At 63.7% G+C, this 22,810-nt stretch overlaps 1 protein-coding gene across 7 annotated transcripts in view; it reads left to right on the top strand.

The window, feature by feature from the left end:
• The window catches only part of MCF2L (MCF.2 cell line derived transforming sequence like), a 128,520-nt gene that overhangs the window by 88,611 nt on the left and 17,099 nt on the right, over window positions 1-22,810 (top strand). For all 7 annotated transcript variants that reach the window (XM_045081275.1, XM_045081269.1, XM_045081268.1 and 4 more), the window contains 9 exons: window positions 6,997-7,087; window positions 13,900-14,019; window positions 16,292-16,408; window positions 16,899-17,048; window positions 17,654-17,778; window positions 18,231-18,345; window positions 21,343-21,462; window positions 21,759-21,950; window positions 22,335-22,526. In XM_045081275.1, coding sequence (XP_044937210.1) covers window positions 6,997-7,087; window positions 13,900-14,019; window positions 16,292-16,408; window positions 16,899-17,048; window positions 17,654-17,778; window positions 18,231-18,345; window positions 21,343-21,462; window positions 21,759-21,950; window positions 22,335-22,526 — 1,222 coding nt within the window. The remainder of the gene's footprint in view (window positions 1-6,996; window positions 7,088-13,899; window positions 14,020-16,291; window positions 16,409-16,898; window positions 17,049-17,653; window positions 17,779-18,230; window positions 18,346-21,342; window positions 21,463-21,758; window positions 21,951-22,334; window positions 22,527-22,810) is intronic.

The raw sequence follows: 22,810 nt of genomic DNA, 5'->3' as shown, positions 1-22,810 counted from the left end.
GGGAGGGTTTCAGACTCCTACGAAGAGAGAAGAAACAGCCCAGGAGTCCCGGATGGAGAGCTCAGGGGATGGTCCACGTTCTCGGTTCAGACCTGGGCCCGTGAGTTCCAAGAACAGACGCCCACGACATTTCCTTACAATGAAGACAGGCTGCAGACCTCGGTCTGACCTGACCGTGGGCGAGGGACAGAGGGAGAGAGGGACAGAGAGGCCTTGCCGCGGTCCCGGGCCCTGGGAGGGGTGGCTCACGCCTGAGGCCGGGCTTCCGCAGCGCCGCTCACCCCCAGACACCGGCCTGCCCCCCAGGGTGACCCGGCCCTCAGGGACCCTGGGGCCCTGCCACAGAAGGCCGTGCTGCACCTGACAGCCGTCCTGCCCCAGGCTGGGGACGGTCTGGGACACACAACGGCCTGTGACTGCCTCCTGCCAGGGGCCTGCCCACCGCCCTGGCCGTGTCTCCTGCGATCCCCATGCCAGCTTGAGCCGGCCTCCTGGGGGCTGCTTGGAGATGCTGTCACCACAGGCCTGATGCTGCTGAGGTGTCCCAGGTACCCGTGGTCCCTTCACGCCCTAGAGGCACCTGTTCACTGTCCTCCAGCCGCAGGGCCTGAGCCCCCAGGCCGAGCAGGAGCTGTGGGGGCTCGGAACCCCCGCCGGCTGCTGTCGCTCCTTAAACACTTCACCTTCACTGTCCGCGCAGCCCAACCTCGAGGCTTCCAGGCTCAGCGGAACCTGTACGTGTTCACACTCCAGAAAACATCGATCGCAGATGCGGACTGACTGAGCAGTGTGGGACCCTCGTCCTCCAGGGTCAGGGAGGCGCTTTGGGCTTTCTCTGGTTGGTCCCTGGCCACAGGACAAGAGCTGGGGAAGTGGCCGTGACAGGTCACATCCCAGCCAGCAGGGGCAGGTGGCCCAGGGGCGGGCAGGGGAGGGGGGGCGGTGTCTGGCTTCCAGGATTGCTGCTGGAGACTGCAGTCACCCTCCCGCAGCGGTGACTTCTTGGTGGCAGCCCGGTGGTCTCGGCTGTGGCCTATGTGGTGGGCTGGTTTTCTGGGCTGGTCACTGCAGGTCGTGGGTCAGAGCTCTGTTTTATAGACACGGGCCGTGTCCATCTGCCTAGTCAGTCTTTGGGAGACAATAGGAACCAAGCTTAACTTCTGTAAAGGGATTTGTAGCCACAATTAAGGAGACCGTTTTGCTGCTGGTGGAAAGAAGTTGCAAGTTGGCGGAGCTGGGGAAGGGCGGTGAGTGGTGCTGAGTGCGGACATGGCATCGGGATAGGATCGGGGACTGATCCCTGAGGGCGGGGGACTGGTGCAGGTCAGCGGACCCTCGGGTCCTGGGCACTGGGCGCAGAGGCACAGGGACGCTGCCCTCGGTGGGCTGGAGGACCCCACCCTGTGTCTAGCTGTTCATGCCCTGTGCTGACGGCCAGGTTGGGGGCCAGGGCACGGCAGGAGATGGGTGGTTCAGTGGGTGAGGCTCTAGAGGACTTCCAGGACTTTGGGCGGCGAAGGGTCCACGCAGCCACCACCGACGGTATGTGGCCAAACGCTGTCCCTCGCACACACAAGGACAGAGGTGGCTTGGGTCATAGGAGTCTTTCTTGGTATTTCCCAGCAGCAATGGAGCCCCAGCAAGGCTCACCTCTGAGCCTGCCCTGATCTTTGGGATCTTTTATTGCCAATTTAAAAGGAAGGTAGAGGGTAAGCGCAGGGTTTGTCCGTAACCATCAGCTTGATACCGGCGGTTTTCCCGAGGGGCCTCTTGTCCGCCCAGAAAAAGAGGCCGAGTGGACCAAGCCCACCGTCCCTCCACAGCCACTAACTTCAAAGAACCGGGCCAAGCGCCTTCAGGTGATGCTCTGGCCGGTGAGGGCTCTCCCAGCGGGGCCAGGGCTCGGGAAGCAGTTGCGGCCCGTAGCCTCCTGGGATTCCGGGGACGGCTTCAGCTCCGCTCCCTCCAGTGCTTGGAAATCCGGACCGAGCCCGTGGGGAGACAGGGCCCCAGCATTGACGGCTGCGCCGTGAAGCAGGACTGTCTTACGACCGGCCCGTCACCCCAGCTTTCAGAAGCCTGCCCTGGCCCCTCGGAGAGCTGGCACGGAGGATTCCAAACCCTATCCTCGGGAGGCAGCTGGGACCCCTGGCTGTTCCCACAGGAGGAAGAGCAGAGGGAGGACCGGCGGCGGCGGGGGAGGGGCTGGGACCCACCGTCCCCACCAGCGAGGCCTGTGAAGTGGGCCTGTGCCCCGCGCTCCAGGTGGGGCAGCTTGGGACCACCCGGGTCGCGGGCAGCACTCACTTCCGGCCACAGGAGGGCACCATTGGTCAGCGTGCATTCTCGGTCCTGCGGTGGCTTCTTGTGGGTTTGTGATGGGCACCCCGCGTGCCCCAAACCATGCTTGTGGCCAGCCTGGTCACGAGCTACTCTGGGACTTGTCTTCCGAGAGCCCGGCCGCCCTGTGCAGGCCACCTCAAGGAAGGGCCCGGTGGGGGGACGGGGGGATGCGCCGATGGGGACCCCACACAGCCCCTCTGCTGCTCCTGGAGGCCGTACCCTCCCCCCCCCCCCCCGCTGTCTCGAACCTGGAGAGGCAGTGCTGTCCTGCTTCCCCAAGACTTCTTCCTAAGGGCGTCTCCTCCAGACGGCCGCAGTGTGCACCCCTGCCACTGCGCCCTGAGGGCTCACCTCTACCCCCCTCCCGACAGCAGGACCCCCCGACACCGCTCTGCCGTGTCCTTGAGCCCCTCCACTCCGCTGCACCCCAGTGTCCCCCCATCATGAGTCTGGGACAGCTGATTCTCGGCTGCCGCCCACCCCCTCTGTCTGCCTCACTTGCCTGCTGGCCCCGCCCAGGCCTCAGGTAGCAGCTGCTACCCCCTGCCCCCGCCTCCCAGCGTCCTTCTCTGGGCTTTCCTGAGACAGAAGCTTGGGTGTGGGATGGCCTCTGCCTCACAGGGAGCCCTCAGGGCTTGTCTGCGGGACGGGCCGTGTTGTCCTGGACCGGCAGCAGTGGCATCTAGGAGCTCCTCAGACAGGTGGCCCACTGGGGCCTCAGAGTCTGGGTCTGCGCGTTACCCAGCCCTGGGAGTCCCGTGTGCACGCTGCCGTGGGAGAAGCCACGTGCTCTGGTCCGCAGTGGTGTGCCGGCTGCGTTCCTCTGCTGTCCCCAACACGGCCACCCTCTGCCGACGTGTTCTCGCCCTGTAAGCCTGGTTTCTGCCTGCGACTCCAGCCGGGGCTGTGGCCAGCTGCTGTAAACAAGCAGGTCCCCCACCCCCTGCCGGGCCTGGGAACGAAATGCAGCTTGGCCAGGGGCGGGCCTAGGGGTGCAGCTGACCACAGACCTCACTGTCAGGGGGCCGCCCAGCCCTTGCTTCCAGACTGTTCTCAGGCCGCTCCCTGCTCCTGCCCAGGGATGGGGAGGGGCACCCACACGGCAGGGCTGTAGGCCTGGGCCACCAAGGCCACCCAGGTGTTAGGGCACTGGTGTGGTGGACCCGGAAACAGAGCTTATGTCAGCCTCACGCAGCAGCTAGGCGGCTGGCCAGAGGCCCCTCCTCACCAGCCAAGGCAGGGTCTGAGGCGGCCGTCCGTCCGTCTGCCGGGCCGTGTGTGTCCTGCGTACCGGAGGCTTCAGTGTGGCTGCCAGCCTCTCACACTGCCAACCCCGTCCACACCACCAGCCCTAGCCTGGAGCACCGGGTTCCCTGGGGGCGGCGGCTTCTCAGGGACGGTAGCATGACTTGCCCTGTTCCCTGGATGTATGAGCTCAGGGGCCCATGGCTGGGGGCCGGAAGCAGGGCTCCCCTGAGTCCTTTCCCCTGGGGGACACAGCGGGACCCTCCTCTGGGAGGTGCGGTCAGTGCTACTGTCCCCAGCTGTTGGTGGCACGGACTGCACGGCTTTGCTCGGGAACAGAAGCTGTGTGGTGTGTGGGAAGCTAGAAAGTATCCACGTCCTGAAGATGCCTCAGCTTCTGAAGTCTGTGTTGCTGTGGGCCAGAGTCCCCAGGGTGGTGGCAGACGGGATGGGTGTGCAGGAGGGGTGTCCCGGCCCCAAGCTGGGTCCGGCGTGTGGGCAGCCTCAGCGTCTGCCTCTGGGATCAGCGCTCCCTCAGCACATCCCTGACACCCGGGAGCGGTGCCGAGACCTCGAGGAGGGCTCCTGCCTGGGCCCATGGAGGGGCCGTCCGGGGCAGGAGGGGTGGGAAGGGGCTGCTCTGTTCCAGGGGATGGACTTGGCCCGGGAGACAGCTTACGGAGGACTGAGAGCACCCAGAGTCAGAGCCCAGGGTTTAGCCCGTCTGTGCTCATCTGCTATGAGACCTTGGGCAAGTGACTGAACCTCTCTGAGCCTCCATTTCTCGACCCTGGGTTGGAGAGGTAGCGGTCCCTCCTCGTGGGGCCGTCACGAGCGTTAAAATAGATCTGGCGTTCGGGATAAGTTAATGTGCAATTTCTCTGTGCGCGTGTATATACACACAAATACAATATAAATATAGATTATATATCTAGAATAGATACACACACACACACACACACACACACACACATGTTTTTTAAGCAAACTCCACACTCAGCATAGAGCCCAGTGCAGGCCTGAACTCACAACCCTGATATCAAGACCTGAGCTGAAACCGAGAGCTGGAGGCTCACCCGACTGAGCCCCCCAGGCGCCCTTCCCTCCTTGTATTTCCCTTGTGATTTTATTAATTTGTTTTAATTTGGGCTGCTGGCAGGCGTTTTGCCGTTTTCTGATCAATGCCTGTGTGTGACGCGCGTCTTCAGATGACAGTGCTGGCTGTGTGGGAGGGATGTGGGGAGACGGGCTGAGGCCCTGGGGCCCGCCCTGCCCGTGGCCAGCACCCCTGGCCCTGCCTGTGGCTGTGCATTTGCATAAATGCCAACACTGTGAGAGGGCCTTGGGCTCAGTGTGGGGCTCAGTGTGGGGCTCAGTGTGGGGCCAGTGTGTTGGCTTTGCGGCAGAAATGGGTGCGTTTGGGCCACAGGAGAGAATGTTCTGGGTTCAGAAGTTCCAACGAGGCGTGGGGTTCCCACGTCTGAGGTAGATGGTGAAGGGAACCTACCCGTCGTGGACAACAGGAGTCCCCTCCAGGGGACGTTTCAGCGAGAAGGGGAGACACAGAGCTGGGCCTTCTTCTCTGCAGAGGGGACACATGGGGTCAGGCAGTGAGAGTGAAAATCCAGTTACCAAGCCCTTGATGGGTTTCAGGAATGACCCATTCGCCCTCGCAGCAGCCCCAAGAGGCCGACAGCGTTTGGGTGCCCGTTTTTGAGGGGAATTGAGATGATCCGTGTGCCTCGAGGAGCCCCCAGAGCCCTGGGCCCCTTGGCAGTGCCTCTCCTGGAGAATGGGGCGTGCGCTCCTGGTCCGGTGGTTGGTGGTGTGTGCAGCAGAAACGAGCGTCTCCGGGGCCTCCGTTCTCTCTGCATCAGGAAGGCCGAGAGCCCAGTGACCATCTGCTCAGGGCTTGAGAGGCTGTGCGACCCCCTCCAAGGGGGCTGTGTGGCTGCGTGGCTACGCGGACAGTCTCGGCAGAGCCCCTGCTGTGGACTGAACTGCCCGGAGAAGCTGTCTCCTCTCCTCCCTGCCGTGGCTCCCCGGGCTCCCGCGGCCAGCCCAGGACAGGGTGCCCAGGACAGAGTGCGGGAACCGGGTTCCCCTCGCTGGCCTGCCCAGCCTCCGCCCGGCCGGCTGCAGGCAGCGTGTGGGGAGTGTGGCTGCTGTGGACCCCGCTGCCGGCACCGACGCTCAAGCGACAAACAGACCTTCCCAGCCGAAGAGCCAACCCCCTCCACGGCAGCGCCGGGGGGCCCCGTGTGGAGCGCGATCGAGGCTCTGACCGGGGGTGCACGTGGGGCTGCACGGGAGGCCCGTGTCCACACAGAAGGGCTACTCTGGACAAAAGCAGACACCTAGGCCTGCAGCCCCCGAAGGCCGGGGCCGCAACTGAGCCAGAACGCAGGAATAGGTGGAGCTCCTCCTCCCCGGTGCGGGGGAGCGCACGCAGCCGGCCGCACCCCTGCTCTGCGCATGGCCGTCGCCCCCTGAAAGCGGAGCAGGAAGGACACGTGGACAGCCTGGCTTTGTTACGTAAGACGTGCAGCCGCCCAGCCTTCCAGCTGCAGCACTGACACCTGCTCCGTGTCATCCTGATTGTCGCTGACGCCCAGAGCGGCTTCGCACAGACGGTCGCAGACCTGGAGATGAGCAGCTCGCGTCAGTGCCTCGCGACCTTCTTCCCATAGCAGGGTCGCCTGGCAGTGGCCGCAGCCGGCGCACACGATTGGCCGGGATGTGGGGTTGTCCGACGGACTGGACCTCCCCGGTCCCATGGCGACTCGGGCGTGTGCTGGGCTGAGGTCGGACCTGTCATTCCGCGGCCACTGGGCGCTCTCTCCGCCACAGGCGCCGTCACCACAGGGAGCCACTTCTTGCATCCCACTGCTGACAGACGCTTGTGAGCCTGTGGACGCCTCCGGGATCTTCTCCCCAGAGTGTAGCAATGCCATCAAGCAATGCCACATTTTATAACGTGGACACATGCAGGGACCTCAGATGCCAGGACCGATGTGGCATCAGAGCCTAACACTTGTTTTGGAGGGCGCAGCCGGCTGGTCAACCCGCAAAGGACCATGATTGGCTGTTGGGGTGGAACAGAAGGGGTCGCAGCCCCAGCAAGGGGGGTCTGCCAGGGTCTTTGCGCCGCAAGACGGCCGGTGTGGGGCTGGGAGTGAGGCAGCACACAGCGGGGGTCTGTCCCTCTTTCGGTAAGAGCTCGCTCTGCATGTTGCCTGGACGAGGCGCATGGAAACGCAGCCGTCTGCTCAGATGCCGACTTGGCACGCCCCTCACCGTGCAGGGCGGACGCCGCCCCGGGCTTCCCGGCGTGTGAGGTCTCCTCGGAGCTTGCACGCACGCCCGTGAGTCTGCTCGTGCTAACGCGCATCTCTGTCCCCGCTTCAGCTTGCAGGACGCTGGCATCGGATTCATCCTGGTCATAGACCGAAGGCAGGACAAATGGACGTCCGTGAAGGCGTCGATCCTGCGGATAGCAGTAAGTGTGGGTGCCTGGGCTCTGTGACACCGGCCTCTGCTCATACCCTGGGCCAGGTGACGGCACTGCTTCTGCCCTAGCCGCCCGTCTGCCTGGTGACGGCTTGCGCTCTGCTGGCCCGACTGTGCGGTGTGGCGGCCCCCGCGGCCCCCCGGGCTGCGAGACTCACTGGAGCGTGTGTGTGTGCTTGTGTGTCATGTGTGTGCACGTGTGTGCGTGTGTGTTCTCAAACACGTCCGCTCTGAGCGGGCTCCTATCATTTAGAACCCGTCCCAGCAGCTGGTTTGTTCTGACCATTGGGTCGGGGCGACACCGAGGGCACGTGTTCGCTCTTCAGGGGACACAAGGTCCTGAATGAGCGGCACGTCCTGTGTCGCCCAGAGAACCTTCCGGCGACGAGTTTGCAGTTGTGCTAAGAGGCTTTCCCTAACTGACATTTTCCTTTCCAAGAGGCGTGTTTACCCTTTAGTTTTTCAGCAACCCAGACACCTTGACCCTCCCTGGTACCCGGGCCTGCGGCCAGCGACCCTGTGGCCGCCTTCCACGCTCAGAAGGGTGGCTCTCGGTGGTTCCGTGCTCGCTGTTTTGAGCCTGCGGTGACGATCCCGGGGGGGGGGGGGGGGGGGAGAGTTAAGTCGGCAGCTCTGCCCTGCCCACGAGCTCCACATGGAACCCGCCACCCACACTCGCTCACGGCTGCCAGGGAACCAGGAGCAGCCGTGGCCGCGGTCGCTGGCCCGGACAGCTCCGCTGCTCCCACGCACGTCTTAAACACCCAGCCCAATGGAGGGAAATCCCCCTAACCTCTTGCTCTGGGTCTGTGTTCGCACGCGCGCACACACACACACACACACACACACACCCCACCTTTGGTTGCTGACCCAAGAGGCGGCTGTGCTGCGGCTCCGGGTGCGACAGACGAACCCCTCCCTCCTGCACGGATGCCTCGCTGTCCAGCACCGCGGCGTTGGAGGCTCGGAGTCCGCTGTCTGTCCTGTGCACAGCTTCGGTGCAAGCATGTCCCTGGGCTCCCGGGTCCCACCCAGTGCGCGTCCCTCTCCCCATCCTCCCCCCAACGCGCGTGTCCTGTGCCATCATTTATCTGAAACAAATCAAACACTTAGAAATGCCTCAGAAGAAGTAGACTCGTTATGAAATTAGCTCTCCCTTTAAAATCCGGTGAGGCCCACGAAGCACTTGGCAATGCCATCAGCTGTTAACAGCCAACGTGTCCGCGTCCCTGTTCTAAACTCTAGATGGGCTTGTGCGTGGTGTCACGTGGCACGTCCCGGGCACATCCTCTGTGCTGGTCACGGGCGTCTCCTCCCCCGCACGCAGGCCTGTCCCCGGAGGGCCCTCGTCCCGGCACGGAACAGTCTCTGCCCGTTGCTCCTCCCGCTCCGCGTCTCCCCACGCGCAGTGCCCCACGCAGCCTCCCTCTCTGGAAGGACGGCCACTCCAGCCCGCACGGCACAGGTTCCTGGCGTCTGGCCCATCTTCCCGCGGCAGGCGCCCAGCGCAGGCCCCGGGCGAGACGGGGTGTCCGTGAGTGTCTCTCGAGGCCGTCGGTTGCGCCTGGGTGGGCACAAATACAGGACAGTTTCTTAAGAAAGAGAGAAGTTATTTTTAAGACCTGCGGTGGCCCGCGCACACCCCCGCCGTCGAGCCGCACCCTCTTCTCTCCACGGCCCAGCCTGGGTCCCTGTGTCGTGACGGCACCGCCAGGCGGGTTCCCAGGCAGGCCAGCCCATCTGGAAACCTTTGTTTTGTGAAAAAACTGAAAAGTTGGTGTTTGAGTTTTAACATTTTCACAAATTTGTACACAATTTAAACTGAAGTTTTTAGAGTCTCTTTTTCCCATTAGGCCTCGGGGCTCCCAGTCCTGGCTTGGGAGACCCAGCAGTTGGCATGATCTCCAGACTCGTCAGGATTTCGCATTCACTCCAGTTCTTTTTATTGTATGAATTTACTGCGTCGCCACTGCCCCAAACCTGCACGTGTGGTGAGCATGTTTGTGGAGCCTCTGCTCCGTGCCTGGGGCTGCGCGGGCACCGGGCACCGGAGAACAGAGCGCGGAGGATACAAGAAGCATGCGGCCCGGTGGGATGCAGACCACCGACCGTTGCCGGGCCGCGGGTCCTGAGCTGAGCTGCAGACATGCGGGGTGCCCGAGGCAGTGCCGAGCCGTCCTGTGGGGCAGTCAGGAGGCTGTGAGCCAGGTCCCCTTGCCCTGGGTGTGGTGGCCATCCCTGAGCCCGGGGCGTGTGTGCTGAGACCACCGCGGCTGTCGGTGGGACAGGCCGGGGAAGGCAGAGCTGGCACGCTCGTCCCCATGCAGGAGAACGGGCTGGGGACAGAGTGGACCCAGTGATGCTGTCCTCTGCGGCTGTGGACCAGACCGCGGCTTCGGTGGCCTGTGCGCCCTCCAGGGCATCTCCCCGCAGCAGCCCGGTCAGGGCCCGAGAGGGTTTCTGCTGCAGTGCCAGCTCTGGCCCATGGACAGTCCCCCAGCGCCTGGCCACAGTTTGCCGCCAGCCGGTGGCACAGTCCAGATGGGTCTGGCTGCCCGAGTGCGATACCACACGTCCGTAAGGCTGGAATCTGGGGCTGTTTTTAGCCACCATGTGTGCCAGCTCCTGAGCAAGGCCTTCCCCGTCAGGAGGAGCTATTTCTGTCCAGAAGCCTTCAGCTTGGCCCGGGACAGACAAATAAGGAACCCGAGTCCAGGGTCCCCCAAAGCAGGCCTGCCGGGTCTCCTGTGTCAGCTCTCCGGGGCTGCCGGGAGCGATGGGCACGCTCGCCTGTCACGGTCGTGGTCGCAGCTGGAGGACAAAGGGGCAGACAGGGGGACCCAGCCTGACGGTCTGCACCAGCCACGGATGAGGTGTCTTCTGGAAAATACCCGGACGTGCTCCTCTGGGGCTCCGTTTCCCATGTTAGCCCCTGCAGGACGCATGGGTGTGAGCCTCTGGGTTCGCATGACGGAGTATGCGTGTTTCCATGGTGAGGGGCCGGATTCAAGCTTGCGTGTGTCCCGGAGCACGCAGCTGAAGGCGGCTCTGGCAGAAGGCGCTTTAAGTCTGCGTGGCGCGGGACTGTGGTTTCCACCTGGAAAGCCAGGGCCGTCCGTGTGTGCGGAAGAGCTAGAGCGTGCTGTGTGTGGGTTCCATAGGGGAAGAACAGTCTTGCGCTGAACAAACTAGTGAGTTCCTAGCAGGTGCCACTTGCTGGAGTCTGAGCCCAAAGTGCTGAGCACCGACAGCGGTGAAGACAGGAACAGCGTGAGCCCCAGGAGGGCCTCCTGGTGGAGGTGACACTGGACGCATAGGAGCCTCGAGGGTGTTTACCCAGAAACCACTTTACTTTCTGTCTCCACACGACCTTTGTGTGACCATCACACTGTGTGCGTCCCTGAGTCGGAAAGGAGACGACGTCCTCTGACCTCACAGAGCCCGCTGTGACCCTCCTGGGATCACCGAGGAATTCCGCGGCCGTCATCCCAAAGTCCCTTCCAGTTACCTGCTTGCACAGTGAAACCCTAATGCTGGCATCTCCCAGCTCTAGTGCACACGGCTGACTCCAGCCCAAAGTCTGGTTCCTGGTCATTGTGTTCAGATGTGTGTGTGGATTCCTAACGCCTTCTCACACGGCCAGAGTCGTAGAGCTACGTCGTCCATGGAAGATTCGGGAAGGGGAAGAATCGGAAAGACCAGAGCAGACAGCAGGCGGAGGAGGGCATGTTTCCCACCCCCGCAGCGTGTGGCCCCCGCCGCCCGTGGAGCTCACCTTCCTAAAATCTCAGGGAGACGGACTCTGCTTCCTCTTTAAGTCCAAACTCCTGTCCAGCACACCTGCCAAGAGGATCAAACGAGGGTGATAAAAATACTGAAATTTAGAAAAGATGACCCTTGTCACCTCCGGAGGGAGACTTTCATAAGGGGATTTCCTGAAATGGTGGTGGCAAACGTCGCAGACACTGGTGACAGATTGGTGCAGCCCTCTCTTCGAAGGTGACCCAGAATCTGCCCACGGGGCCCCCAACCTTCACCACTGTTCCTCTGAATCATTTCCTTTCTGCTCAAAGGAGCCGAACGGCATGGGGCCGTCCACGTGAACGGGACCCAGGATGGGCGCCTCACCGTGGGCACCTGGCGTGGCTTGCTGGGGCATACCTTGGGGTGCCCCAGGCCCGATGCGGGCCAGCGGGTGGATGTGTCCCAATGTGTCCAGCCGTGCTGGGACACGGCTCAGCACCCCGCTGCCCACGTCTTGTCCCCAGGGCCGCATAGACACGTCGGGGACACTGGGGAGGGTGTGAGCTTCCTCCCACCCCGAGGCGCGGATGACCAAGTGTGAGCGGCGCCCTAGGGCCCGGGGGAGGGCGGTGCCCACAGGTGGGGGGGGCCTCCCGCTAGAAGCCCAGCACACAGGGATGGAGACATAGCCCAGGGTCAGCAGTAAGCGGGTGGCAGTTCAAACCCCAGCAAGGAGGTGTAGGAGCCCGCCCAAACGTGGGGGCCTGGTGTGCAGGTGGGCAGGGGGGCAAAGAGCTGTGAGGGAAGGCGAGGAGGGCCCTGTGACCCACGGGTGGTGGCCGGGCAGGGGTGGGAACCCCAGGACGGTCACTGGTCATCGGTGGCCTTGGGTCGGGGGCATGCACAGCGGAGAATCAGGGCTGGGAGATGCGTGTTTGGGCAACCTGAGTGTTTGGGGGCGAACCTGAAGAGAGGTGGGGGCAGGTACGTTTCCTCGTGGAGTGAGGCCCTCGGGCCCCAGGGGCGCTGGGCAGGGCTAAGGTTGGGGAGACTGCCGCAGGCGGGGTCTGGACTCGGGTCTGTTTGCAGGGTGGGGACGTCTCTGGAGGGCTTGCTCAGAGGGTGTCGTGACACGGCTGACTCCTCACGGGGTCCCATGGCCCTTCCGTGGGGAATGGGCTCAGGGCGGTGTGGGGCAGGGAGTGGAGCCTGCCCGGGGAAGAGTGGGGAGCCCAGGGCAGGAGCCAGAGGGAGAGTCACTGGCTTTGGAACTGGCCGCGGGGCCCGAGAGGAAGGGGCGACCAGGAGAGCCCGGGGTAAGGGCCGACCACCAGCCATTCTAGGCAACGGCGAAGGCACCAGCCTGGGTCATGCCGACGCCCACGGGTCCAGACCTCGGTCAGGGCTTCTTGGGCTTTTCCTCTGCTCCGGGGATTTGCTGTCGCACAGGGATCAGGCCCAGCCTCAGAGGCCCCAGAGACCCGCTCAGTGCAGATCCGGCTGTGGGGTTTTGGGGGAGAGACCAGGACCCCACCACCAGCTGACCTGGGGGACCCCTAGGCCTGTGGGCCAGGAGCTGAGCTGTCCCGGGGTCCCTGCTCCTAAGGCACTGGCTTCTCTCAGGAGCTCCAGCCCCTGTGACACCCACTGGATCAGACACTTGGGGGGGCCCCGGGTCTGAGGCCTGACCAGGGCTGTCACCGGCTCAGTGGCAGCCCACACCCAGGCAGTGACGGCGGCCAGGGAGGAAGGTGGCCCAGGGCACACGTGTTGTCAAGGTCCTGCTGCCGGGACGGGTGCCTCTGTGTCTCCAAGGACGCCTGCCGGGATGGGGAGGGTCACGGGGAGAAAGCCCGGGCAGCTCCTTGCTGGCTCCTAGCGCCGGGGCTCGCGTCCGCCGGCCCTACTGAGAGCAGGTGGATGGGAGGGGCCTGGGGTACGGCGGCAGCCCGAGCGTCCATCGGCGGGTGGACCGTGAAGACGCCGGGACACACAGCAGGGTCTCCAGGCTGCCCTGCGGGCTTTGCTCATCTCAGGCTGTGCTGTTCTCTGCTGTACGTCATGTTCCGCTGCTTCGGCACAGCCGCGTGGAAACCCGACTCGTTCCTTCAGAACCTCTGCCTTCGGTGACGGGGTCTCCCCGGAAATCAGCGTCTGGGAGTAATTGGCGCCTGGAATGGGCTTTTACTAACCGTCACACCTCGTTTCTGAGGCTCCGTGTAAGCACGGAACGCTGCGTGTTCCAGACGGGGAAACAGGCACAGGGAGGCCGGGCACTTGCCCGAGGTCACGCCCCTTGCAGGCAGGGCTGGTCTGCGAGTGTACTGGGGTGACTCTATCTAGAGGCGTGTGAGCTAACCTGTCTTTGTTTTACGACCCATCTGCGGGTCTCTATGGCTTCCTGTTCACTTGACAAGTGTCTTGGTTCCCTGCGGCTGTCCTTGCAAAGCGCCCCCAGACTGGGGGGCTGGGAGCGGCAGAGTCACTGCCCCATGGTCTGGAGCCAGAGGTCTGAGGTGTAGGTGCTGGCAGCTTGGTCGTGGGGCCACGAGTGGGACACGGTCCCTGCCCCAGCTTGTGGAGGTTCCTGGTGACCTCTGGGGCTCCTCGCCTGGCAGATGTGTTCTGCCGTCTTCACACAGAGTCTCCGTGTGTCCGTGCCCGAGGGTCTCCCTTCCATAAGGACCAGGCACATTGGCTCAGGGACCGCGGTAATGACCTCATGCAAACCTGGTCAGCTCTGGAAAGACCTTGTCTCTGAAAGTCACGTCCCAAGACACTGGGGTTTGGACTTGACATGTGACTCTGAGGGACACCATTCGGCCTGGAACAAGTGTGATGCGCTTCAGACTCAGAGGGGCTAACCTCGGGGTGTTTGCCAGCAGCCTGACCTTCTCCTTCCTTTTCAGAAGGGGGCTGTGTCTCCAGATCCCGGGGTCAGCAGCCACTTCTGCTCGTCCCCCCGTGTGGACCCTGCGGCCCGCGGCCGGCGCGAGGTTCCATGCCCCACCACACGCCGGCCCACGGCCCTCCCACGGCCCTGCTCTCCCCCTGCAGGCGTCCTTCCCGGCAAACCTCCGGCTTGTGCTGGTTCTGCGGCCCACGGGGTTGCTCCAAAGGACCCTCTCGGACCTGGCGCTCAAATTCAACAGAGATGACTTCAACATGAAGGTGCCGGTAAGTGTGTCCCGTGTCCGTGCTGCAGGCGGACCGAGGGGTGGTCACCGTGCTCTGGGCCACGCGCAAGAACGAAGCTCCGGGGCAGCCGCGCAGATCGCGTGGCTCTGGCGGGAAGAGCTGGTCTGTGCACACAGGCCTTCTGTCCCTGCCGCTCCCCAGGCCGCGCGTCCCCACTGTGCCTTGGACGGGTCGCTGTGGGGTGCAGGTGCCGAGAGCCATGAGTCTGGAACATTCTTACCGGCGGGGGTCGGGCTGAAGAAAAAGAGAGGCCAGTGGGCTGAGAGCCATCGTCAGCCTCCTAGTGAGGAACAGACAGGCTCTGCCAGTGCCGGGGACAAGGCGGGGGCCAGGGCAATGGGGGCCAGCAGCGGGGTGGGTGGCCCCCGGCACGGGCAGCCCCAGAAAGGGCGCTGCATGCCTCCGCCCCTGTCCTTGAGAACAGAAGACCGCATAGGGTCCCTTACCTGGGTGCCCGCAGGAAGCCGGTTTCCCGTGACCCCTGCTCAGTCTCGCCGGCTCCTCTGGGGGCAGCATGGGGCCGGGGCCCCGGTGCATGTGTCCTCCAGGAAATCACTTGTTCTCTGGTGCAGAGGACGAGAACGTACAGGGCCAACCCCAGGCCTCGTAAGCTCCTGACAGTACGTACCAGATCGTGTTTGCCGGCCTACGCGTCCCGTGGCGGTGGTTGTCCGTGAGGCCTGTGCTGCCTCTTCCTCCGTGTGCCGGCTGGTGGGCACTCTGCGCGGTCAGGGTCAGGGGCCCTGAGGGAGGCATCACAGGCTCATGGACGAGTTGCCCTCAGCAGCCCTAAACCGCAGGCTGGGGGTCTTGGGGACACCGGTGCACTCCTGGTTTGAAGCACTGGATGCCTTCACTTCTGATGGCCCGTTTCCTGGGGACGGGCCAGGACAAAGCCATGGAGACACCACCGGACGGTAGTGGCCCAGCCCGAAATCCACCCGTGCGCGGTCTCCTCCAGCCTCATGACCCCCGTGTGTCCAGCCTTACCCTACTCAGGGCGAGCGCACCTGGCTGCAGCAGGCCTTGACGCAGACACCCAAGGACAGCATACGGGGCCCATCCCAAGGGCTGTGGTCTCCCCTGCAAAGGGCACAACTGGTCCAAATCAGTGAGTTCCCAAGAACAGCTTTCACTGAAATCACCACCAGGGCCTTCAGCCGATCCATTTTCGATAACCCTTGAAAAGTAGAAAACATCCTCTTGCGACCACCACTGCTAAAATGTGATCATTTTCGCAAAATGTCCGGTCTGGGTGCTGCGTGCTGACCTCAGACTGGACAGAAAACGTTAAGAGAAACGGCCCTACCTCCTCTCCGCCACGTAAATGTACGCGAAGCATGTGCAGGGCTCAGCTGGGACACAGGAGTCACAGGGAAGGTGGCCAGGCTTTGGTCATGTGGTCACAGGGAAGGTGGCCAGGCTTTGCTGTTGGAGGGGCGGAGTCCTCTCTGCTGAGACCCCGGCCACCTCAGGGACGTTTCAGCCGCTTCTGCCTGAAGGTCGTGGCTCGCGGGATCTCGGCACCGTGGACAGTCCCGACTGCGTTTCCCTCTGTGATGGGGTGGGATTCAGCGACAGCCCACACCGTGACAATCAGAAACATCTCCAGACGTTGTCACGCATCCTTTGGGGACAGAACCTCCTGGGCAAGACCCAAGCTTTAAACTGACACCCAAGATGGTGAACGCAGCCCTTTGGACTAACCCTCTCAGGACATGTCTGCCAGCATCTGTCCCACAGTTTACGAAGCGACAGCTGTGCCTTGATCCAGAACTCGTGGACAGAACGTCCCAGAAAGGGCAAGCGAGAGACAAGTCCATGGGGAGAGTGTCCTGGATCCCACGGAAGGGCACAGCCCAGACTCTGGCATGCCTGCGGTGACCCCACTGGGTTTCTGTGGGCATAGGGACAAACCGACGTCCTTTTGAAGCGGAGTCCCGCTCAGTTACTGCCAGGAGCCCCCCCAGGGAGCTGATAACGCCTGCGGGACACCCAGTGTCGGCTGAGCCCAGCTCTTGTTGGGGCTCGAATGCCTGCCTTCGATGCTGACTTCAGTCGTCACAGCCCAGTGCATGCTGAGGCCCTGAGAGCTGGTCGGCCAGCCCGGGAGGGGTAGAGCAGGAGTTAAGCCCGGGCCCAAAGCCAGATGCCTCCTGTCCACGCAGCCGCCACTAGTGACCAGCGGGAGAGCATCGTCCCTCCGCATCTGCTGGGTGGTCTCCTCATGGGGGCGGCTTCTGTCCTCCAGGTCATAATGCTGAGCTCAGTACCCGAATTACACGGTTACATCGACAAGTCCCAGCTAACTGAGGACCTGGGCGGGACCCTGGATTACTGCCACACCAGGTGGCTGTGTCACCGCACAGTGAGTCCCCTGGCCGCCCGCATGCAGGGTGGGCTGTGCATCTCCCTGATCCCGACCTGAGCGGCTGGAGAGATTTTGCATGACGATGCTGCTGTTTCCAAAGACGTATTCCTAGTAACCTCAGTTGTGTTCCCCCAAAATGAGGAGATGGTCTCAGTGGACCTCAGTCATCTGAAGCAGCAACATGAGTAATGAGTTTGGGAGGGGATTCCTCTGGGCTCGGAGACCGGACAGGAAGGACAGCCCCTGGGGTGGGGGGGAGACGGAGCGTAGAAGGACTCTAGCTGAGGAGGACCCGTGTAGACAGAGCCCGGTAGGTTTCTGGACAAGTCGGGGCCTCAGGAGCCCCTCTGCTCATGCGGGTCAGGCTGGCTGGGGCCCCACCTCTGCCCCAGGACGCCCCCCATGGGCTCCGCACCGGACACCTGCTTTCCGAGCAGCAGGAGGGTGCGCGGTGCACAGCTCGGTGATGGTTCCCCCTCTTCCCAAGGCGATCGAAGGTTTCGCCCTCATGGTAAAGCAGACGGCTCAGATGCTGCAGTCCTTCGGCACCGAGCTGGCCGAGACGGAGCTGCCCAACGACGTGCCGTCCACGACCTCGGTGCTCTGCGCACACACAGAGAAGAAGGACAAAGCGAAGGTACGTGTGGCTTCGGTGGGAGATGGGGGAGAGGAGGGGCCCCTTGTGCCTCGGGCAAGACCGGCCTGCGGCCACGTCGAAGGCACAGCGAGCGCTCCGGGGACTGAAAGTGCCCTCTCCTGCATGCGGCCTGAGTGGGTGGGGTCTGAGAGCCGCCGGAGCTGCTAGCCTCTCTCTGAGTGGCTCCTTTGCTGTCTAGACGGCCGGGCCACTGGCCATGAGCTTCTGCTGCTGATTAACACAAGCAAGGCCAGGTGTCTGCCCACGCCTTCCAGACAGCAGGTGTGGGGGACAGCGGGCTGATCTGGGGGACGGCACCCAAGGAGCCTGAGCTGGGCTGGCCGTGGCTCTGGGTCAGGGCTGGCCCCACCCCCAGGAACCCGCACTCCCCTCGCTTCTGACGGTGAGGATGCCACGGAAGCAGGAACGCAGAGGTCCGGTTTCCTGCTGGTCTCTTCCCTCCTCCTGCTGCCTCCAAGTGACCCGTAGCCCTCGCTGTGCCCTGGCCACAGCCAGAGGAGTCTCTGGACACCTGCCGTCCTTCGGCAGCTCTATGGGAGACATGGGAGTGAGCCCGGGTGCCGGGCGCTGTGCTGTCCCCGCAGGAGGACATGAAGCTGGCACTGGATGAGGGGCGGAGCCTTCTGGAGAACATCAGGGAGCCTCTGGGCAAGTGTGGGGAGCAGAGCCTGAACCAGGACCAGCTAGACAACCAGACCACTGTGCAGAGGTGAGCGCCCTGGCCAGGGGTGGGAGCAGGAGGCCCTGGCCTGAAGACAGGGCAACAGGGGACACAGGGGCCCCATCTCCTTGTCCTAACGGGAAGCAAGGGCGTGGCGTGTCCTTCCCGCTGACACGCTCTCCGTCCAGACCCCAGAGAAGGAAGGTGCGGGGTCAGGGGATGTCGGCTCGCTGCCCCCTTCACCTCCAGCGGACATCAGCAGTCGGAGGCCCAAACCGCCGCCCGCTCTGCCCAGCCCTTTGCTGCGGACCCTGGGGGGATTTCGGGCGGCCCCTGGGCGTGAAGTGCGGGGGCAGCAGCTCTGCAGGGGGCCCTTCCACCAGGCCCCGGCCAGGTCGTCCCCGCGAGTCCCGTGTGCAGTGCGTAGAGGGGAGGCGGGGCAGGGCAGGCACAGACACATGCCCAGGTCAGTGCACCGATACGGCCTCTCTGGCACCCAGGCTCCTGGACCAGCTGACCGAGACCGAGGCCGCTTTCGATGAGTTCTGGGCGAAGCACGAGCAGAAGCTCCGGCAGTGCCTGCAGCTGCGGCAGTTCGAGCAGGATTTCCGCGAGGTGAGTGGCCGAGCACGGGCAACGGGCGAGGGGCCCGGATCTACCGGCCGCGGCGGCCCAGCTGCCCAGGCGACCGTGGCAGTTGGCAGTCTCTGTGCGCCACACGAGCCGCGAGACCTGGCGGGACCAGACCCCGACGCGTGTGGCCGGGAGCCGCTGCCCCAGCAGGTCCCGCTGTCTGCGGTCGGTGTGCGCTGCCCTCCGCGTTCCCGGTGGACGGTCCCGGAGCCGTCTGTGCGCTCCCTCAGCCGGTGTCCTGCGCCTGCTGCGCGCCGGGCACGGCCCTAGGACCCCAGAACCGGGAGCAACAGTCGGGCTGGCTCCATAGCACAGGGGCTGTGAGGGTGACGCACTGGGGTGACGCAGGGGTGACGGGGTGACGTGGGGGTGACACATGTGGGTGATGCACGGGCATAAGGCCAGCCATGGTGTCCGTCTGGATGGGACTCTGCCGAAGCCATTGATCATTATTTATGGGAGCGTGCCGAGCCGTCTGCGTGTCCTCGTCCTGCCACGTAACGACATTTCTCCTCGTCCCTCTGGTCAGGGTGGGGGGACCCCAAGTGCGCAAGAAACAAGGACCCCAGGTGCCGCGTGACTCAGCCGCAAAACCGTGGCCGAGGCCAGGTGAGCGGACCACGCGTCCCGATGTCCCCAGAGCCCTCAAAGCACCTTTCGAGGAACACGGGATTGGTTCAGTAGCACACGCGTGCGGGAGCGCTGGTTGGGCAGAGAGGTGACCGCAGCCAGCCCGTGCGACCCGCAGAGACGAGTCCTGCGTCACCTCCTTCCGGGGGGCTGAGGAAGGCTCGCGAGACTCACGACAAAACCCCAGCGGCGGACTCGTGTGTGGTTGTGAAGTAACCCAGCCAGACCCCTCAGACCCTCGGGCGGCTTCCCACAGAGACGCGTCCCCCCAGACGAGCTCAGGGTCCCGGAGCTGACGCTGATGCGGTCGGCACACGGAATATCCCGTCCCCGCGCAGACCCGGGCTCCCTACTGTAGACACGCCTCCCTCCACGCCGCCCGCCCCTCCCCCTCCCGAACCCTCGCCTCCCACCTCCTCCCGAAGCCCGGGCAGCCCCTGGTCTACTCTGTCTCCCTATGCCGGCACTTCCGGAATGCTCTAGAAGTGGGGAGCCCTCTGGGCGTGGCTCTCTGCAGGGTCAGTGCAGGTGTTGCAAGTTCACTCTCGTTGCCGCTGGGTACTCAGGGTCCCGGGGTGCCGGGGAGCCACGGCTTACCCTTGCCCTGTTGAGGAGCATCTGGGCCGTTGCCAGGATTTGGCTGTGGTGGAAAAGCTGTCATCAGCGTCACGTCCGGCTTTTGTGTGAACACAGTTGTCGTTTCTCTGAGGTTGGGCCCCGGACCGCAGGGCGTGGCTGCACGTTTGGCTGAGAAGCTGCGACCAGTTCCCGGAGCGCCCGCCTCGTGCGCCCGGCGGCAGGCGGGAGGGGCGCGGCTTCTCGGCCCCCTCATTGCTGCCGACGCCCCAGGCCCGCGGTGGCTCTGCCGAGCGTCCCCCTGCGGCCGGTGACAAGGAGCCGCCTTCCCGGCCCCCAGTCCACGGTCCGTCTCGGGGAAAAGCCTCTCCTCCTGTTGCTGCCCATTTTCCGACTAGATCATCTTGGTTTGGGTTTGGGTTTGGGTGTTTTACTGCTGGGATTTGGCTCCTAGTCCCGCTCAGGTGTGAGGCCGGAGCGGCTGCTCCTGAGCCGGTCTGCGTCTCCATCCTCGGATGGGCTTTCCGATGCCAAAGCTTGTCGTTTTGATAAAGTCCACTGTGTCGGTTTTTCTGTGAAGGGTCATACTTCTGGCATCGATCCTAAAACCTCGGTCCCGAGTATGTTCTCTGGGGCTTTTCCTCTGTGACATCTTCGACTTCGATTCAGCCCACGATCCGTCTGAGTTAACCCACACGTGGGGCGAGAGTCAGGGCACGGCCGGTTTTTCGCTCTGGCCGCCTGCTTCCCCTTCCGTCAAGAACCAGGGAGGGGGATCCGTTCGGGCCCGTGCGTCCAGCGACGCGGTCTTGCGGTTCGGGCCGTGCGTCCAGCGACGCCGTCTCGCGGTTCGGGCCGTGCGCCCAGCGACGCCGTCTCGCGGTTCGGGCCGTGCGTCCAGCGACGCCGTCTCGCGGTTCGGGTCCGTGCGTCCAGCGACGCCGTCTCGCGGTTCGGGTCCGTGCGTCCAGCGACGCCGTCTCGCGGTTCGGGCCGTGCACTGGACTCGAGGTCAGGTGGGCTTTCCTTCCCCGCCTCTCGCGCCCCAAATCGTCTTCGTTCCTCCGGTTCCTCCGCTTTTCCACACACATTTTCAAACAGTCTTCCTAGATCTGCGGCGTTCCGCTGGGTTTGAGAGGAACGGTGTTCCGTCTGCTGCTGGGGTCTGTCGCTGTCTTTGCCGCATTGGCCCTGCCGTCGACCGCGTCCGTCCCCCGGGTGCTCCGAGGCTCCTCGCCTCCGCTCGGCACTTTTCAGACCAGCTCAGTGGGGGTTTGGCTTGATTTTATACCCGAGTCGTTCGTTTTTGAGCAACTGTAGATGGTGGTTTTAGTTCTGGTGTTTGTGTACTTTTCTGTATGGAGAAATACAACTGATTTTCGTGCGTTTATCCCCTGACACCTTGCTGAACTCACTTCTATTCTGTTAGTTCGGCAGAGTTTGGGGGATTTTCTACATAGACGATTAGGTCTTGTGCAAACAGGGACAGCTTGGTTCTCCCCTCTCCTGCCTGTCCGTTGTCTGGTCGCTGGCGACTCCGCTTCTCCGTGTGGGCACAGCCGTCCTGCTCTGGCTAAACGGTGACAGCGGACATCGTGCTTCACTCCCGGGCTCAGAGGAAGAGCGTTGTTCTCACCCACGGGAGACCTGCCCCGTAGGCTGTGACTTCTGAGCGTGTGTCCCTCTGCCCCGCTTCCCGAGGAGGGCCTGGCTCCTCTCTCCTCCGTCCATGCCTGACCTGGGCCCGGGCCTCCCGCTCCTCCTGTGTCTCAGGTCAAAGCCTCCTTAGATGCACTGGCCCAGAAGATAGCAACCTTCACCGACGTGGGCAACAGCCGGGCACACGCAGAGCACCTCCTGAAGGACCTCGCCAGCTTCGAGGACAAGTCGAGCGTGAGCACATGGGGCGGGTGTGGGCCGCAGCAGTCGGGGGCTGTTCAGGGCACCGGGCTATCACTTGAGCAGGCGGGGGCAGGGGGCTCTCTCATATCCGATGGGGGACGTCCCAGAGCCGAGGGAGGGCAGCACAGCCTCTGCCCGACCCCACCGACGCCTCCCACTCTTAACCCCCCCCATACTCCTCCCACTGTCACCCCTACCCCCAGCCCCAGCCCTGCTGACCCTCCCAGAAAGCTGTGCGCTTTCACCGACCGACCCTGAGCCACACGTCTGGGCGGTTGTCTACGCAGGCCTCCGTGGAGCGCGCCCGCGGCCTGTCCCTGGAGGGCGAGCAGCTCATCGACAGCAAGCACTATGCCGTGGACTCCATCCGCCCCAAGTGCCACGAGCTCCAGCACCTGTGTGAGCAGTTCGTGGCCGAGGTGGAGCGGCGGAGGGAGTTACTTAGCAAGTCCTTGGAGCTGCACCACCTCCTGGAAGCGGTGAGACCCCCGCCACCACCCCACGTGGCAGGCTCCATCCCCGCGGACCACAGTCCCCCACTGACCACAGACCCCGTGTGGCTGGGTCCTTCCCCATGGACCACAGTCCCCGCCAACCACAAGTCCCTGTGGCCTATTCTCTAGAATTCCCTGCCCCCACTGACGGTTCTTCCAAGGACCAAAGCCACATGTGGCTAATTTCCTGCACGGCCTCTGTGGGAACGAGTTCCGCCCGGGCCCCTTGTGGGTTGGCATGCCGCACAGTCCCAGATCGTGGGGGGGCAGGATGGCCGGGAGGAGGCCAGGCAGAGCGCGCCTCCCGACCCGCCAGGACACGGCCTCTGATGGTGCCTTCTCTCCCTCGGCCACGCTCGGCGTGTCCAGTCCATGAAATGGTGCGACCAGGGCATCTACCTGCTGGCCTCGCAGCCAGTTGACAAGTGCCAGTCCCAGGATGGCGCCGAGGCGGCCCTGCAGGAAATCGAGAAATTTCTGGAAACTGGCGCAGAGAATAAGATCCAGGAGCTCAGTAAAATTTACCAGGACTACGAATCCATCCTCACGAAAGACCTGATGGTGAGCAGAGCCGGGACTGTGCCGACAGTGGGGAGTCACTCCGGGGTGTGCACAAGAATCCTGCCATGACCTCTCCGAGTGTCCTGGACAGTCGTGCGGCTCAGTTTCTCTTCCTGCAGCGGCTCCTCGAGGGCTGTCTTCCTGCCTCCAGGGTCCTTCCCTGCAGGGACCGTGTTCTTGTCGGAGCAGCCACTGTGGGCCCTGCCACATGTCGCACTGACCCAGGGCCCGACTCTCACCCGGCCCGCTGTCTGCAGACCCATGGCGGCCTCATGTCCCTCCCG

Source organism: Mustela putorius, unplaced genomic scaffold (genome assembly GCF_011764305.1).
Source record: "Mustela putorius furo isolate JIRA1106 unplaced genomic scaffold, ASM1176430v1.1 tig00000551_pilon_pilon_pilon, whole genome shotgun sequence".
Lineage (NCBI taxonomy): Eukaryota > Metazoa > Chordata > Mammalia > Carnivora > Mustelidae > Mustela > Mustela putorius.
Note: the sequence above shows the minus strand (reverse complement) of the source record. Positions and strands in the feature narration are given on the sequence as shown.